General features: G+C 33.8%; 1 protein-coding gene across 2 annotated transcripts in view; it reads left to right on the forward strand.

Moving 5' to 3' along the window:
- Positions 1–3,070: 3,070 nt before the first annotated feature.
- Positions 3,071–20,727, forward strand: part of cracr2aa (calcium release activated channel regulator 2Aa) — a 49,343-nt gene continuing 31,686 nt past the window's right edge. Inside the window, exons 1-4 of one of the 2 annotated variants that reach the window (XM_051724595.1) lie at positions 3,071–3,299; positions 13,236–13,461; positions 19,966–20,077; positions 20,185–20,374. In XM_051724595.1, coding sequence (XP_051580555.1) covers positions 13,282–13,461; positions 19,966–20,077; positions 20,185–20,374 — 482 coding nt within the window. In that variant the 5' untranslated portion in view covers positions 3,071–3,299; positions 13,236–13,281. Of the gene's footprint in view, positions 3,300–9,805; positions 9,981–13,235; positions 13,462–19,965; positions 20,078–20,184; positions 20,375–20,727 lie in introns of those variants that run through there. The other variant, XM_051724596.1, reaches the window with a different exon arrangement.

Genomic DNA, 20,727 nt, shown 5'->3' on the forward strand with positions numbered 1-20,727 from the left:
TATTTATACACTTAAAAGTAAATATTTATACACTTATTTATACACTTAAAAATAAATATTTATACACTTATTTATACACTTAAAATAAATATTTATACACTTATTATACAATTAAAAATAAATATTTATATATTTATTTATACACTTAAAAGTAAATATTTATACACTTATTTATACACTTAAAAGTAAATATTTATACACTTATTTATACACTTAAAATAAATATTTATACACTTATTATACAATTAAAAATAAATATTTATATATTTATTTATACACTTAAAAGTAAATATTTATACACTTATTTATACACTTAAAAGTAAATATTTATACACTGATTTATACACTTAAAAATAAATATTTATACACTTATTATACAATTAAAAATAAATATTTATACACTTATTATACAATTAAAAATAAATATTTATATATTTATTTATACACTTAAAAGTAAATATTTATACACTTATTTATACACTTAAAAATAAATATGCATACACTTATTTATACACTTAAAAATAAATATGCATACACTTATTTATACACTTAAAAATAAATATTTATACACTTATTATACAATTAAAAATAAATATTTATATATTTATTTATACACTTAAAAGTAAATATTTATACACTTATTTATACACTTAAAAGTAAATATTTATACACTTATTTATACACTTAAAAATAAATATTTATACACTTATTTATACACTTAAAATAAATATTTATACACTTATTATACAATTAAAAATAAATATTTATATATGTATTTATACACTTAAAAGTAAATATTTATACACTTATTTATACACTTAAAAATAAATATTTATACACTTATTTATACACTTAAAAGTAAATATTTATACACTTATTTATACACTTAAAAATAAATATTTATACACTTATTTATACACTTAAAAATAAATATGCATACACTTAAAATAAATATTTATACACTTATTATACAATTAAAAATAAATATTTATATATTTATTTATACACTTAAAAATAAATATTTATATATTTATTTATACACTTAAAAGTAAATATTTATACACTTATTTATACACTTAAAAGTAAATATTTATACACTTATTTATACACTTAAAAATAAATATTTATACACTTATTTATACACTTAAAAATAAATATGCATACACTTAAAATAAATATTTATACACTTATTATACAATTAAAAATAAATATTTATATATTTATTTATACACTTAAAAGTAAATATTTATACACTTATTTATACACTTAAAAGTAAATATTTATACACTTATTTATACACTTAAAATAAATATTAATACACTTAAAAATAAATATTTATACACTTATTAATACACTTAAAATAAATATTTATACACTTATTATACAATTAAAAATAAATATTTATATATTTATTTATACACTTAAAAGTAAATATTTATACACTTATTTATACACTTAAAAGTAAATATTTATACACTTATTTATACACTTAAAAATAAATATTTATACACTTATTTATACACTTAAAATAAATATGTATACACTTAAAAATAAATATTTATACACTTATTAATACACTTAAAATAAATATTAATACACTTGTTATACAATTCAAATAAATATTAATACATTTATTTATACACTTAAAATAAATATTTATACACTTATTATACACTTAAAATAAATATGTAAACACTTAAAAATAAATATTTATACACTTATTAATACACTTAAAATAAATATTAATACACTTGTTATACAATTAAAATAAATATTAATACACTTATTTATACACTTAAAATAAATATTAATACACTTGTTATACAATTAAAAATAAATATTTATACATTTATTTATACACTTAAAATAAATATTTATACACTTATTATACAATTAAAAATAAATATTTATATATTTATTTATACACTTAAAATAAATATTTATACACTTATTAATACACTTAAAATAAATATTTATACACTTATTAATACACTTAAAAGTAAATATTTATACACTTATTTATACACTTAAAATAAATATTTATACATTTATTTATATACCTAAAATAAACATTTATACACTTATTTGTACACTTAAAATAAATATTTATACACTTATTTGTACACTTAAAATAAATATTTATACACTTATTTGTACACTTATAAATAAAAATGTATACACTTAAAATAAATATTTATACACTTATTAATACACTTAAAATAAATATTTATACACTTATTAATACACTTAAAATAAATATTTATACACTCATTTGTACACTTATAAATAAAAATGTATACACTTAAAAATAAATATTTATACACTTATTAATACACTTAAAATAAATATTTATACACTTATTAATACACTTAAAATAAATATTTATACACTTATTTGTACACTTAAAATAAATATTTATACACTTATTAATACACTTAAAATAAATATTTATACACTTATTAATACACTTAAAATAAATATTTATACACTTATTTGTACACTTAAAATAAATATTTATACACTTATTAATACACTTAAAATGAATATTTATACACTTATTTATACACTTACAAATAAAAATGTATACACTTTAAATATTTATACACTTATTAATACACTTAAAATAAATATTTATACACTCATTTGTACACTTAAAATGAATATTTATACACTTATTAATACACTTAAAATAAATATTTATGCACTCATTTGTACACTTAAAATAAATATTTATACACTTATCATACAATTAAAAATAAATATTTATATATTTATTTATACACTTAAAAATAAACATTTATACACTTATTAATACACTTAAAAATAAATATTTATACACTTGAAATAATTAACATACATTCACGTTAACAATAAACAGGTTAGAACACGTGCCTGCACTCTGATACCATACAAGATATAAAAATGACTTCACTGATACTCTCAGTTTATCATTTACACAATGCTCCGTTTGTTCCTGGGAGGCAGCAGATGCCCTAACCCCGCCTCCACCCTAACATAACCATATGGAGCCTGTAAGGCGGAGTACCCTGCGAGGAACAACCAGAGGCACCTTTCTCCCATCGCGCAAAAGTTCACATTTTACTTCCGCGTGCGTTCCTCGGTTGTCATAGCAACAGACGGATGCAGGTGCACGTGGACGCGAGTCCCTCCCTGTGAACGCGCAGCAGTGTTTGATCAAACTTTGTGTCCTGCTCTTTCATCTTCTGCTCGTTCAGTGACACGTCAGAGTAAAACTTTTAAACGAGAATGAAATAAACCCAGTGGCGCGCTGTGTAAAGGTAAGGTCATTGATTTGTTCTGATGTGTGTGTTCATCTGGATCATTTCTGTGTCCTTTAAATGTTAAAGCAGGAAGTGTGTTACAGTTGTTGTAGTGTGAAGGAATCTTCCACTCATAGGAGGAAACAAGTGTTCCTGTTTTCATGCCCTCTTGAAGTGTTGCACGGTGTTTTTCATGTTTCTCTCTTCACTGTGCTCCATCTATGAAACTATATTGAGTATATTTTCATAATTCTCTCTCTCATTGAACACTCTTTCAATGTGACCGACAACAACACACAAGAATGCTTTGTTCTTTAAATGTAGAAACTCCCTGGCTATTCAGAGTAACTAAATATACTTACTAAGCAATACAGCATTGTATTTAACTAGGTGTTGTCCAACTGGACTGACAAGAAATGCCTTCCATTACAATCTTAATATGACTTCATGTTTGCATAGTGTGCAAGACCATTACTTCTTCATGTTTAACAATGTTCATCCTCCAAACCTCAATCTGCACACACGCACCAATTATTCAAATTAAATACATTCTTCCTAAATTGTCTTATTTTTTTTATTTGGTATTAACTAATCATTTAAGTGTTGCATCATTAAACTTACATTAAAAGTAAGCAATTATATATTATTATGAATTTGTGACTATTTATGTGGCATACTGCACTTCAAACTGATGACAATTGTACATGAGGCAAAATAAGTTCGAAACATCAAACGTAACTCCTTTTCAACACTTCTGTGTACAAATTCGAAGACTTCTTCTTATTGTATCAATAAAAGTAAACATTATATTATGCAGCTACGCATTACTTTTCAGAGAGCTTATGACCTGCTCACTAAGTTTTTCCTTAAAGGGATAGTTCACCCAAAAATTTAAATTCAGTCATTGTTTACTCACCCCTATGTTGTTATAACCCCATATGACTTTCTTTCTTTTTCTGAACACAAAGGGAGAAATTGTGAATAAATGTTGTGCTCAGTGATGTCATACAATGGCAGTTTATGGTGACCACCTCTTCAAGCTTCAAAAGAACACAAAAGTATAATTCAGAAGTCTAATAAATTATTCATGAGACTCATGATTGTTATGAAAGCATACGATAAGTTTTGATGAGAAACAAACTGAAATCTAATGTATTATTTAGTGAAAATGTTCACAGACCGTTGATCTCCTGTGTGCGTTCATGATAGGACACGAGAGCAACAGTTTGTGACTTTGGGGCGTTCAAGCAAAAACTTGTTTGTTTATCTAAAAACAGGTCCTCCACAGCGATAGTGACAACAGAACACAGCACAACTGCACACAAAACAGAGAACAGAACTTACTAAACATGTCTGAAGAGTTTGTAGTCGAAGAATTGATGCATTTCTATGCCCAGCCTTATTTTTTGGACCGGAGTACTCTGAAATCAAACAGAAACATAGAGGAGCTACAGGCAGCAACAGTCACACTGTGTCCTAACCTGACGGCAAACGACACAAGATAAAAGGTACATTTTCTATGTTAATTAGAGTTTTTGTCCTAACCAGCAGTGACAAGTAGCGGTATATTCTATTGATCACTTGTTTTCTATTTTCAGCATCATGCGTGTAACTCACTGTGAACTGGCACCGGTCCAAAAACTCTCAAAAAAAAAATAAGGCTGGGCATAGAAATGCATCAACTCTTCAACTACAAACTCTTCAGACATGTTTAGTAAGTTCTGTTCTCTGTTTTGTGTGCAGTTGTGTTGTGTTCTGTTGTCACTATCACTGTGGAGCACCTGTTTTTAGATAAACAAAACGAGTTGTGAAAAAATGCTGGCTATGTTCCTCATTTGTAAGTCGCTTTAATAAAAGCTTCTGCTTAGTGACTAAATGAGTTTTCATTTGAACGCCCAATGTCGCAAGGGAACTCTCATGCCCTATCATGAATGCACACAGGAGATCAACGGTCTGTGAGGATGAACTGATGCCAACTCCAACTGTAATACATCAGATACTTCATATGCCACTGCCTGAACCTTGGACTTAGGATGGATCTCACTGAAATGACCTGCTGGTTGAACTGTGATGCACCTCACTGATCACTGCCTGCATCATCTTGGTCTAATGATGGACAACACTCTTATAATGGAATACACAGACTATCAATTAATTGCCAACAAAAGCCTTCATCAGCCAACTAACAAAGCACAATGCATCTATGTGAACTTCTGCAGTTAATCCAGGATGAACCTCAAAGACATTAGTCATTAATCTTACAGTTCATACAAAATCTTTGTTTTAAACACTGACCCTTAACACTTAGTTTAATCTTTTTAAACCATAACTTGCACTGCACATAAATAAGTAATATTGTCATTATATTCATGATGTTAGTCAGAGGGGAACTGGCCCCCACAGTGAGTCTGGTTTCTCTCAAGGTTACTTTCCTCCATTAATCAACATCTTATGGAGTTTTGTGTTGCCACAGTCACCTTCAGCTTGCTCACCGGGGTTATAAATACAATTATTATTTAATTATTTATCTTTATACACCATTTACAATCATATTTAATCAAACTACACAATGTTCAGATGTGTGTTGTGAAAAGCGCTATACAAATAAAAATGACTTGACTCTGTGACATTTTCACTAAGTAATACATTAGATTTCAGTTTCTGATCAAATCTTATCGTATGCTTTCATAACAATCATGAGTCTCATGGAATAATTTATTAGACTTCTGAATTATACTTTTGTGTTCTTTTGAAGCTTGAAGATGTGGTCACCATAAACTGTCTTTGTATGACATCACTTTTTACAATTTCTCCCTTTGTGTAAAAGAAAGAAAGTCATTTAGGGTTATAACAACACAGGGGTGAGTAAACAATGACTGAATTTCCATTTTTGGGTGAACTATCCCTTTAAGAATAAAAGGTGCAACCAACGTAAAAACAGAGTTAGTTTGAAACTAACTAGTAGTTACTAAGCCCCTTATTTCCCAATTTAAGTGAGACCTTACGAATGACTGGTGCAACCGTACTCTGGTCTGTTTGAACTTCAGAATGCACTACAGTATTCTCAATGTTGACATGGCAGTGTAGATAATGGATCCATGCAAAGCAGTAGTGATATTCTTTTAGAAGAACTAAGGTTTCAGGTTAGCAGACAGTGCAAGAGCCTCAGATCACTTTCTGAAACATAGTTCAGAAATGAAAACAGTCAGACACTCATACTTTTGTCTGTGATGTGGTCTTTGTTTCTCATTAGTGGGCATGTTTATTTTAAGGCCACTGCACTCAAATGCTTGTAATGATGAACTTGCGGCTTTCTCAGTCAATACTCTGAGGACATCAGCACTCTCTGTGTATCTCTGGCATGTCTTGTCATCTCCCATCAATCTCTTCAGCTCTGGTGAAGCATGCTCATGGCGAAATAACGTCTTGTGTATCAATGTTTCACTTCTCTGCTTTCTCCATTTCTCAACAGCAGACTGTTGATGATGCCTTTGTCTCTCCAGATGTGTTTTTATCCTCAAGAAAAGGTTAGGGTTAGATAAGGTTAATACTGTGCAGGTATGTGTGGGTTTGAGCCATCTTTTTCTGAGGTTCTGTGAAGAATTTCACTACAATCAAGTTTAAGAGAACCATAACATGGGGTTTGACTAAACAATTTTACAAGAAGCCTTTGACAAACATCGGTACTGTAAATATAATGAATCTAATCATGTTTATGAACAGTACCAATATACTTCTGGAGAAGTTCTTCATCGTTCTTAGTTCAGGGGTAGAAAGATGTTCGAAACAGTCATGTAACAGTATACTGTTTGCGTACATTCAGACATCCGTCACACCGCTGTAGGAGGCTTTTAAAGGAGCATTTAAATATGAGGAAGCTCAGTAAAATCTTAACTAATGTGACATTTAAATGTGTTATCAGTGACTTTATGCCTCATTCTATGAGGTGAATTCACATGAGGTCAGTAAAAGATGCTGCTTTAAACACTCTGATGATTTAAAGTAATGTACACTGACGATCCATAATATTATGACCACCTTCCTAATATGCTGTTGGTCCTCCGTGTGCCACCAAAACAGCACCGACCCGCCAAGGCATGGATTCTACAAAACCCCTGAAGGTGTCCTGTGATATCTGGCACTAAGACATTAGCAGCAGATCCTTTAAGTCCTGTAAGTTGCGAGGTGGAGCCGTTGTGGATCAGACTTGTTGGTCCAGCACATCCCACAGATGCTCAATCGGATTGAGATCAGGAGAATTTGGAGCTCAGGGACACACCTTGAACTCATTGTGTTCCATAAACCATTCCTGAACAATGTGTGCAGTGTGGCAGGGCACATTATCCTGCTGAAAGAGGTCACTGCCATCAGGGAATACCATTGCCATGAAGGGGTGTACGTGGTCTGCAATAATGTTTAGGTAGGTGGCACGTGTCAAACTGATGTCGATTGGCTGGACCCAGGGTTTCCAAGCAGGACATTGCCCAGAGCATCTCACTCCCTCCACCGCCTTCTTCCTACAGTGCATCATCCTGGTGCCGTCACTTCCCCAGGTAAACGGCGCACACATACATGGCTATCCACGTGATGTAAAAGAAAACGGGACTCATTGGACCAGGCGACCTTCTTCCACTGCTCCAAGATCCAGTTCTGGCGCTCGTGTGCCCATTGTAGGCGCTTTTGATGGTGGACAGGGGTCATCATGGGCACTCTGACCGGTCTGTGGCTACGCAGCAGGGTGTGATGCACTGTGTGTTTGACACATTCCTCCCGTAACCATCATTAAAATTTTCTGTGACTTGTGCCACAGTAGACCTTCTCTCGGTTCAGACCAGACGGGATAGCCTTTGTTGCTTTCGCGCATCGATGAGCCTCGGGTGCCCAACACCCTGTCTCCGGTTTGTCCCTCTTCAGATCACTGTCAGTGGGTACTCACCACTCCTGACCGGGAGCACCCCACAAGCCTTGCAGTTTCTGAGATGCTCTGACCCAGCTGTCTTGTCATAACAGTTTGGCCTTTGTCTAAGTCACTCAGGTCTTTACTCCTGCCCATTTCTCCTGCATTCAACACGTTGACTACGAGAACTGATTGTTCACATACCATCTAATCTACCCAGACCTTGACATGTGGCCTTGTTAGGAGATGATCAACGTTATTCGCTTCACCTGTGAGTGGTCATAATGCTTTGGCTCATCGGTGTTTATGCAGTAGAAAATGCACTGTTTTTCTTGTTTATATTCTGAATTAATGACGCTAATGCACTAATACGCAATAGCCAAAATCTGCACCGGTTATACTATCTTATTGTAATTTATGATGACACTGATATTACTGCAAAGATTGGTGTATTAAAGAGTGTTAAAGGGCAAAATACAGACAAAAGAATAGTGATAGAGGCATATCTTACTTTGGGCAGATGTGTGAACAGCTTTCGCTGCAGATGGCACATGAGTGAATGGGCACTTGAGAGGATTTTAGTAGATTTGTTTCCTTTTGTGGACTAATTAAGGAACAACATAAAAAAAATTGCATGATGTCATTGACATGGTTTTGCACACAGGTGTGTTCATATTGAATACTGACGGAAAAACTTAAAGTAGTAGGTGGAGCTTCAGGTCACACCCATCGATGACGTGGACCAATGACAGTAAGAAGGTGTTTAACAGCCGGTTCGAAGTTTTCCTAAAAGTTCACCCAGACGAACTGTTACGAACCACAGAAATGAAGGCAAAAACACAGACTTTTTGACCAGATTTTGTTGTCTACAGTATATCTTTTCTCATAACATTAAAAGCCTATTACATTTCTACATGTACATTTATTCATTTAATCCAGAGCGACTAACAAAATGAGGAAGAATATAAGTGACAGTAACACGAAAGTGCTGCATTACAACGTTTCAGTTGTATTAGAAAAGTATTAGCCATGACAGAGATTAGAGTGCAACGTTTATTTTATTTTTTTAATGTATGTTGTAAGTGTAGGGTCAAGTGCTCAGTACAATTTCTGTCAGTAGCTACAATTCATGACTTACTAGTCACATCATGAGATAATTCCAGGTACGGCTTGTATGGTAATGTAAAGGAAAAACAAATATCACAATCTATAAGGAACTTTGATAACTTATCGTGAGCTTCAAAAATGGGTTATTTAAACAAAAATATGCCGATAAAGACCGACATTTTGGCTTGTCAAGCACATTTTTTACACAAACACTCGTAGGTATTTAACTGAATACCATTCCAAAGCTTTACCAAGAATATTACATCCAACTCAATTTGTTGACAATTCAAGGAGCCGTCACAGAAAAGGTGTCAGTAAGATAATGCATGGCAGACTGATGGGCTTTACAAACTTTTCAATTACTTTTCTCCAGCAGACATGCAAATTCTTTGTGCTTTTTCAGGTTTGACAGTAGAAGCACTGTTGAACATTATGACAGACTAGTCTCAGTCTCAGATGGCACACCCACAGCTCGTGCACTAATCGTCTGATACACGTGGCACACAAAACTGGAGAATGCTCTCTGAAGTTAATCAGTCCTTATCTGATTGGCTGGTTTGATGGAACTTTCATGAGTAAAAGCGCACAGGACTTTTTCTCAGTCCGTCTGGAAACAGTCGTGTTCACAAGGTTGATTCAGTCAGAACTTTTAAGGATGAAAAACCGTAATCGTGGGATTTGACTAAGTTTGACAGGTTAGTGACATCAAATATTTTAAAGATACTCTGAGTTTTGTTTGAGGCATGAAGTAGTAATAAAGTGAATATACACAAGCAGAAGTGCACATTCTGTTTAGTTTTCTTAGTTTTGTCTGTACTGAGTTGTTTTTAGTCTCTCTACACATGAACTGCTATTTTTTGTTTTCTGTGCAATCACTCATGGAGAATGCCGCAGCATTACTGTATCCTTTGTCTTTTATCATGGTATAATATATCAGATAACCCCACTCCGACTGTGGACAAATACAACATCTTTAATAAGTGTGTCTGCCAAGAACTCCAGAAGTGCGATCATCATCAAGCATTTAAAAAAGGAAACTTGCTGCTTGTTTAGTTTACTTAATTAAAATGAACTAAAGCAACACAATTCTAGAGCATTTCATCACAACTTGATGTGTTCTATCCATGTAAATTTATAAAATAGAAGTTTACTTAATCCACTTGAGTTGGGACTACATGAATACTTTTTGTGGTGTTAATGGAACAGTGATGATCCAGGCTGTGCATGGGACTCGATATGGAGAGTAAATGTTCAAATTATGTGTTAATATATGTGTTATTTTTGTGCAAAATGAATATAAAGGTGTTAATGTTTTGTTATGAGATTTAGAAGTGTTTCTGTTATGTTGGAGTTTTGAGTGGAGCTTGAGCTGATGACTGGTATGTGGAACATGAAATTGATCTCTTCATTGAGCATATGCTGTGTAACCATAGCATACTTCCTAAACTACACTCTGGAGTGCTTCAGACCAGCATGTATATGGCATGCTAACTAGGGATGCACCGATCTGATACCTGGATCGGTATCGGCTCCGATACTGAAGCTTTTAGATGGATCGGCCATCGGTCCGACGAGCCCGATCCAAATCCGATACTGTGTGTTAGTCATGTTCATTACTGTCAAGCTCCAAAAATAACATAAAAGACCCATAAAAACACCATTAAAGCAGTTCATATGACTCGTGCGTTTTATTCAAAGCCACTTGAAGACGTGTCGATAGCTCTGTGAATCACAAAAGACTGTGTTTAATAAGTAAATATACAGTATGCGCAGCTCCAGTGCGTTAGTGAATGCTGCTGCTCTGTTCTCACGCACAGGCTGCTGATGCACTCGCAGATATTTTAGCCTTCACGCGGTGCGCAATATTTGAGCGCTACTCACGAACAACATCTCAGATGTAGATGTTCAATAGTTCGGTTCACTTATAATATGCATTTAGAACGGCACCGGAGGAGCATTTTACCAGAATTTGAATAAGAAGCGAATTAAACTACTGTGAACTTGCCTACAAACAGACACATACAGGACGTCCTGGAGAGTTTAGAATGTCAAAATAAAAGCGTGAGGGTTTAAAAAGTGCACGATTTAAATATATTACTGTTGTATTTCAAATTAAAACGATTTATTATTATTATTATTATTATTATTATTATTATTATTGTCATTAGTATTTGTTTATAATTTATAACAATATTTAAGTTGAATGTGTTCCAGAAAATAAGTGTGTGAATGAAAAGTGGACTGATGTCTTACAACTAAATTGAACAAAAGAGAGATGTGAATCCTTTAAAGTCGCAAGTTGAAACATTTTTGCAAAGAAAACTGGCTTCTTTTCTACTGATGACTTATACTGGAATTCCTGTTAATTTTGCTGCTACATTAGCCAGTATACTAGTTAATAATAAAGTGTTTCTTAATAAGCTCTACATTTATATTAAAATAATGTGTCGTTAGAGGTTTGTGTTTCTTTACATATTAAAGAGCACACCCAATCAGTTCCACACAATAATGTAAAGATATTCTAAACTGATTATGCAAAAAAACAACACCGGTATCGGGATTGGTATCGGCCGATACTGAGATTTCCGATATCGGAATCGGAAGAGAAAAAGTGGTATCGGTGCATCCCTAACTAACTTTCACTTTCACTAATTAGTACATAAAGACATAAAAGAGATTTATCTTTTTTAAAGAGAGTTACATTGACATGACTATTTGTTTTGGGGGTGGGGGTTTACCCAATTCAATTATTCAGTTATTTCTACACAAACTATTACATAGAAATTGTAAGTAAATAAAAAATTAAAAAAAAAAACTAATTTCAAACACGTGGAACCAATGTCGATGACTGAATCAAGTTCAGCCAAAGAGCCTTTTTTTTTTTGTGTGTGTGTGTAATTAATTTATTGCATCCCATATGCTCGCTCTCCAAGCTGGTAAGGATTTCTGTGGAGTGGCCAAGGACATTTTTAATGACATGCTAAGAGCCGTTTGGAGATGCAAAGAATCATTTTCTTTGTAGAGGATTCGTTGAATGAAAATTGTTAGAATGATTATTGATTATTATTGCATAACTCATCCTGCTGTGTTTGTGCTATTGACATGAAGGATGCCTCAAATCATGTGTCTTGTTGAGGAGACCTTTTTGAGTGATCAAACTTACGGATGATAAAATCATATAGACTTACAGAAGACATATAATATATAATATAGCATTACACAAGCAAGCTCACAGACAAGTAAACAATGGCTCATTATTCAGAGAACTTCCTAAGGTAAAAGCAGATAACATTTTTAGCTATTTGGGGCTTACAGCAGCCGTTATCAGAGCATAAAAGAGACGTTTGTATTTGATGTCTTTGAAATATCATATTTAACTTTGTGATTCTTTGAAAATATTTCAAAATGTGGTATTAGAGCAACAAAATAAGCTTTACAGTCACATTCCTGAGAATGAGAGCTTTCATTTGATATATGACTTGTCCGTTTGAGTGATATTTTAAAGACTTTTATATTCATTGTAATACTTCTACCACGTGACCTCCAGGTGGCGCTGATTTGAGATGCGATTGTTTTCAGACGTTAGTTTGTTATTTTATGTAACATTTTATGTAATGCAGAAGTTCAGATTCTAAGCTTTTAAACGATACCACATAGGTCTTCACTGTCAATGAGGCAATTTAGTGCAATTGAGCTGTAAGACGTCTCTAAATGTGATGATACCTGACGATTCTTGAACATTTCTGCCAATACTCCAAACCTAACATACTGTAATGCTAACGCTCTTTCTCTTTTCATGTTTTCTGGCTCTCTCTCTTGTCGTGCACCCATCTTAGTGATTTGGTTGTCTAATTAAAGAGGTGGTTGCTAAGAGATGACGGTCGGCAGCACTCTGAGTGCTTGTGATGTGGTGTAACTCAAAAGCATTGTGCTCAATCTCTTCTTTCAAGGGCTGACCCATGTGAGCGACGACTTACACACACACACACAGACGCCATGGCAGCTCGCCCCAGCACCTGTGGTTCCAGGGTGGACCGGGCATCCCATCGTAGAGGAGAGGAGAGCCAGCGGAAGCCCTGTGACACTGACTGCAGCGCTGTGCTCGAAAAGACACAAGACTTCTTCCAGATCTGTGACGTCGAGGGGAAGGGCTTCATTACACGGCGGGACATGCAGGTAAGGGTGCTGGGAAGGGAGAAACTGGGGGTCACCGTTATTTGTTATGTGGCCCATAGTTTAATTGTAAAAGATGAACAAAAGCACCCTAAATGTCTTGGGTCATCTTGAAATCTAATTTCCTGCCAACATTGTTTGATATGGGCTAATTGATGGACTATTTTTTGTTTATTCACCGTTAGAAATTGTTTACATGCAACAGAACATAAGCAGCAGTCTGAAAGAGTAATTCATTTGCATTAAATACCTCATTAAAGACAGTTTGTGAATTATCTGATTGCCATTTTGTAAACAAATGCAACAGTTAAAATGAAGTACAACACTGTAATGAAACTTGATTCATTTGTATTTGCTAGGGGTGTAACGATTTTTTCTTGATGCATCAATTTCTAATCCTACCGATTTATGTGCATTGATCTAGAAATATGATTTCTGAATCAAGAGTCGCAAGTGTTGGTCAACAATCGGATTAAAATCCTAAAAATCGAATGAATCGCAATTTTGGCAAAACGGTGTACAATATTTTAAAATGTTTAATTACTAAATGAGTTACAGTCACGGCCCTGAACTCTTCCTAACTTTAAAGCACCTTGTGTGTGATCTCTCTGATAATCACAAGAGCAAATGTCAGCTCGCAGCGCTCTTGTCTTGAGTCAAACACGCTCAAACCATCGATACAACCACATGTCATTGTGTGACCACTACTGAAATAAAATGCTTTCATTGCCGTTATTCTCTATAAGATGAAGTAGTGCTATTTAACTGCTATCATTGTTTAGTGAGGACTTGACGTGTAAAACACATTTAAGTTGAAGTGCATATGAAAGCTCAATGTAGTCAGATAATGTAAGTTTAATGTTGTACTATTTGGATTAGTTTACAGATTCGGGTTCCCATGGTCATGGAAAACCGGGAAATATCAGGGAATTTTAAAATTGTGTTTTCCAGGCTTGGGAAATTAATCAAAATTAATCAAATCTTCAAATCTAATACTTTTCTAGTTATTCTAGCACATTGCACTTTTTGTTGTTTTCCAAGTAGCCTGTATGTACATATACTGTATTTAACGAGTTTTCTTTCAGGTTACTTTTGGTGCAATGAACAATATTAAGTAGTGTGTCTTTCTTTTGCTTGCCTAAGACACATTAATGGAAGTATTTAAAGAATCCAATAAATGCATAAAAAAACAAACAAACAAAAAACAGAATCGAATCGTTAATTGAATCATTAAATGAATCAAATTTAAATTTGTATCGAAGCGAATCGTTCTGAATTTGCAAAAAATAAATAATCAAATCAAAAACCTATGAATCGTGAATCGAATCAATTCACTTTCAACCCAAAGACTTACACCCCTACTAATAATTGCGTTACTAACCGAAAAGTATTAAGATGTGTTATTCTGGGTTCCAGCAGTCATGGAAAACCTCAAAATATCGGAATTTTAAATAACAGTCCCATTTACAGGCCCTTAAAAATCAGCTAAATTAATTAATAGATATATTTAAAAAGTCATGGGAATTTATATATATATATATATATATATATATATTAGTAATGCCCAGCTCTAAACTATTGAAGTGGCTAGAAAGTGAGTGCGATCTTTATGGAAGTATTTTTAAATTACAGTAATTACAAACGTCTGGAAAAGTCATGGAACTGGAATATAAAACAATAGCAATACTATGTTTTTTGGGGGGCGATTTAACATGTTAGTACTCTGGTATTCTTGGTATGTTGGAGTACCATGTGAACCCCATGATACCTGAATATGGTAATTATTCAGTGCGGGGTGTAATCTGATGACAAAGTAATTAGTCGCTGTAATCTAATTACTTTTTAAGTAGTGTAACGCAGTACATTTTAAAGGGGACCTATTATGCAAAATTCACTTTTACATGGTGTTTGAACATAAATGTGAGTCGGCAGTGCGTGTACACAACCACCCTACAATGTTAAAAGTCCACCCACTCCTCTTTCTTATATTTCTATTAATCAAAAACAGTGTCTCAAAATGACTGGTTTTGGTATCCGCTCTAAAGTGATGTCACTTTAGAGCAGGCCACGCCCACAACTGGTGACGGACTCCACCCTATTATCATAGATCCTCCCCTGAGTGATCGACACACAGTCCGCCATTTTTTTCCACGCTGGAGCAGCTACAGTGAGAAGAATGTCTCAGATTCGTAAGCGTCATACGTGTTCTGTTGTTGGCTGTAAAAGTGAACATAAGAGTCTTCCTGTACTCCCGGCATCAGAGCCACTGAAGACGCAGTGGACAAGTTTTGTTTTTGAAGAATATGTTCCCTAAAACATACCAAAATTCATGTATGTTTGTGCAAATCATTTTACACCGGACTGCTTTGTGAATGAGGGTCAATATAAAGCAGGATTTTCTAAATATTTGATTCTCAAGCACGGATCAGTACCAACTGTTCGTGTTCCAGCTTTATATCCTGAAGATGTAAGTATCGCACTTTATATTTTGTGAATGTTTGCAAATCACATGATGCAAGACAACCCCCTAAAATGTCACGTCTCGTTATAGCTCAACGCTAACGTCATTACAGTATATTTTTGTGTTGCTCATCCATCGTTGCTAAATGGCTGAAAAACACTCCGGTATTTACGGTGTCAGTCATATTGGTTCTGATTTGTTGTTGCTATAGTATCCGAAGCACGAGCTGTAAAGGCACAGCCCTCTTCCGGAAAGGGGGCGGGGAGCAGCAGCTCATTTGCATTAAAGAGACACACATGAAAACAGCGTGTTTTTGAGTCCACCCAAAAAGAGGCATTTGCAACATGGTATAATAAATGATCCGTGGGGTATTTTGAGCTGAAACTTCACAGACACATTCTGGGGACACCTGAGACTTATATTACATCTGGTAAAAAGGGGCATAATAGGTCTGCTTTAAGTTCTAGTAATCTAATTACTTTCAATAAAGTTAATTACTTGGGTTACACATTTTGAAAATATAGGTACATTATTTATGTAGAATTTGTAACATGATTCGTATGAACATTTGTATTCATTTGCATCTCCAATGAGTCATTGTAACGAGAAACGCGGGATGCTTAATGTACGACATGCGTGCGACAGTGAACAAGGAGAAAATGGACAATATTTTGAATACATTGAGCATTTTTATATAGGTAATTAGTCATTTGTATTGATTTACTTCCGAGTGACTCATTTCATTTTAAGGTTATGGTAAATGGAAGATCCAACTGCAACCAAACGGTAATAATGTAAAAGTGAATTGATACACCCAGAAATTATGATTGACATGAAGTCTCTTGTTGTGGAGTTTATTATGAGGAGCTCGTGAGATCGTCCTGCTCGTCCATGACTGAAATGGGGGTTTGTCATTTAAGACCAGTCCTTCAGTTGTATTATTGTGCAGATTTGATCTGCCCTTATATTTTCCATTCATCACACAGGTTTCCTTTGAAGTCCTCGCGCTCTGAAGAGCCTCTTTCAACAGCATCACACCTTTGATCCAGTGTCTGTGGAAAACACATTAATAAACATCATTCCTCATCTTTATTTGAATCATGCATCTAATTATTGCAGATCCCTCAAATCCACGAGTATTTAAATCTTTCTATTACATTGTGAATGAGCTTTTGTGAAAACATGAGAGAACGTTTACGTCTTTGGCGAAGTAACGTACATCACGGGTTCACCACAGAGTTCAACTGAACATGTTGGTCTGGTAGAAAATGCTGACAGTACTATTGATTATACAAAGAACAGCGTTTTCTAAGCCTTCGGGCGGTCACAAAAGCCACAGGAGGAGTTTTATTACTGGTTTGTGAAGGAACTGGGTAGCAGCTCACAGGTCGTCCACATCTTTACACATGTGTTTTCACATGTCGTCAGCGTTAACAAGTGAAGAAACCTCAAAGAGCCACGCTGAAGTCACACAGGGTTAATAATCTCAATCCTCTGGCGAATGTTTTATGATCCATGAGCATGTCTCTGTAAACATTTGTCAAGTGCCCACACAGGGTGTGTTATTTGCTTTCTAAGAATAGTCAAGTCTGAAATGTGTGTTAACTGGGTTGAACACTGACATACGCGGACGGTGACGATTTAAGGTGCTGTACGTTAACCTAGTTTGAAATGTTTGTCCTGACACACAGATGACCTGGCATAACATTTGGTTTTATATGATCAGATATGACCAGGCCCAGACGAAATCTACTTTTTTATTATTGTTTTCATTTTCTGAGCTGATTTTATTGGGAAAATCTGCAGAATTTTGCGCAGTGGATTTAAACAAAACTGTGTTAAACGGAGTTGAAAGTGCTACAGTCTTAATGGCTGCTGAAAACCTTAGCAAATTATCTGAAATATTCATAAACCCTTCTTGGGTCTTGACAGTCATGTACCAATGTTGCACTTAGCGGGTCAAATTGACCCGGCTCGTTAAATCACAGTTAAATATGGCAAGCCCTTTTGACTTTTAATCATTTGCTGGATATGAATTGTTGATATCAGTTCAATTTTTTCTTATTATCAGAAATGTAATTTTTACTAATGAAAATGGCAGTTCTTGATATCAATAATTACATCTGCACTAGTAAACGTTAATTCTTGATGTAAAAAATAACGTCATCATTCGCAGAAATACACACTCTTGATTGAAGTAAAAACATAATTCTTGATATCTGTAATTGTATTTTCACTAGTAAAACTTGACAACCATCTGTCATTCACTCCCATTCAATAAACAATTAAAATATTTAATAGTTAATAGTTTCTTACTAGTAAAAATGTATCAGTTTTGATATCAGTAATTACATTGTTACTAGTGCAAACATCTATTCTTGATATCAACAATTGAATTGCAACTAGTAAAAATGCAAAATTGTGATTATCAGTAATTCGGTTTTAACTAGTGACAATGTTCATTTCTGATATCTGTAATATGATTGTTACTAGTAAGAAAGACTTTACAGATATCTTTAATTACTCTAGATATCTTTTATTGATATCTGAAATACCAGATTGAACATGTTGAAACACATTTACAGAAATAAAATATGTGCATTTCCAGTTGTAATTTAATTATTGACATCAGGAATGTATATTTGTACCAGTAACAATGTAATTATTAATGATATAAAAAAATGATCTTTTTACATGTAAGAATTATGTAGCTGATATGTATTTGGAATTTCGATCTAGTAAGAAATTGTTATTTATTAATTATTTTTTAAATATCTGTAATTGTTTTTTGAATGGGAGTGAATGATGGATCGTTGTGAAGTTTTACTAGAAAAATGCAATTACAGATATCAAGAATTATAGTTTTTACTTGTAGAAATTCCATTTTTGATATCAAGAATTAGCATTTTTACCAGTGCAAATTGATTGTTGATATCAGCAATTTATATCCTGTGATTGATTTAAAGTCAAAACGGCTTGCCATATTTAAACAGTCACAATTTGCACATTTTCTCCCCAACAACTGTTTTATCATCAGTAACTAACTTTTCACAAATGTAAAATGTACTAATTTTATATACAGTAAATGCTCCAAATTTACTAATTTACAAATTTGTAAATTTACGTTACAGTGTACTGTGTGTACAGTATGCATTTATGTATATTTGTGTGTATTTGTGTGTGTTGGTCGTATCTTGCTTGTTTATATTTGATCCATTGACTTCCATTGTTTTTATTTTTAGCTAATAATATTGTGATGTACAGTTATGAGTATGACTGTACTAATAAATGACATTTTGAACTGTTCTACCATTTTACAGCTGTCTTTTTCTTCTTTTTAAAGACTTTATATATACCGGGTCAAATTGACCCGTATGTATTTCTTAGGTACTTTTTTATAGTGTTGTTTATAAATGCAATGAATTAATAATTTTAACATTGTCAGATCACCTCCGTGGAGGTTAAAATCAGGAAGTTAAAGCTCAAAAGGGTTAAACAAACAAGAGGTGCATGATGTGTGGAAATTTGTGAATGATGGGTCTCTGAAATCTGCGTGTTCAGATCCCATATAGACCTGTTTATGACTTAAACGGCATTGAAAACAAGATATTTCTATCGCTTTTAAATATTTGTTTTATTCATTTGGAAAAACTTCCATTACACGTTTTATATTACCAATTAATTGATCATAAATAAACATTAGTTAGTTGTTCTTGTTTATTTGTTGTCTCTAGTAAGTGGGGTTCTTTTAAAGTCATTCTGAGACGTCATTCGAAACCTGTTACTCTCCTAACAGTGTACAGCGGGACTTGATTTTATCCAATCGGGAAGTTAAAAAAGGGCCGTTCAATACCAGAATGAAGACAGGTTGTTGGAGGGGAGGAGTTGAAAAGTATGAATAATTCATAAAAACAAAAGCTGTTTCCGAGGCAAAACAAATTAATGCATTTTGATGAAAGATTACAAAGATGAACTTTTTATTTGGAATAATGTACATCGATGAATCATGCACAATATGACCTGGGACAACACTTGTTGTATTGTAGAGGTTACACGGAGAATTCCCCTTGAGCGCTGATGAGCTTGAGAATGTCTTTGACACTCTGGACATGGACCACAATGGATATCTGACCTTTGAAGAGTTCTCCTCCGGCTTCAGTGGGTTTGCATTTTTGGTGGTTAACATTTAAATGCATGCACAGAAAAAGAAATTCTTCAATCTGACATTGAGAAGTTTGCTAATGAATTTTGCCGTGTCTGTTCAGGTGAGTTCATGTTTGGTCCAGGCGTGCCGTCAGCAGAGCCACACCCAGGGGCGGAGTCAGTCTCAGGCAAGACTCCAGAGGTTATGTACGAGAGCCAATGGGAGGAGAGAGTGAGCGGCGGAGAGAATGACGAGGAGAAACACTTCAGCATGCTGATGGAGAATCTGGGGGCGAGCAACATCTTTGAAGAGTGAGTGTCATTTCTCTCTCACATTTACTGCTGACATTTAAAGTGGATGCTGTAATTAATCTGTTCTATGTGGTCATCAGTCGGATGAAATTTACATTTCAGAAATGTACTTTTGTATTAAAGCACATTATTTACCACTGGAATTGATTTTCAGGAGCGTTTTTATTATTTTTACACTCATCTTCACTCAGAAAATACAGATATCTGACAACTATAGTACAGGTTACACTATAGCGCCTACATCAATAGATAAATGTGTAATACTCCAGCTTTGATGTTTCACCACTGTTTTATGATAGATATGTTACTTTTAGTTCATATGTGTACATTTAGAGAACTATTGATGGGTTCTC

Source organism: Myxocyprinus asiaticus, chromosome 18, assembly GCF_019703515.2.
Source record: "Myxocyprinus asiaticus isolate MX2 ecotype Aquarium Trade chromosome 18, UBuf_Myxa_2, whole genome shotgun sequence".
Classification (NCBI taxonomy): Eukaryota; Metazoa; Chordata; class Actinopteri; order Cypriniformes; family Catostomidae; genus Myxocyprinus; species Myxocyprinus asiaticus.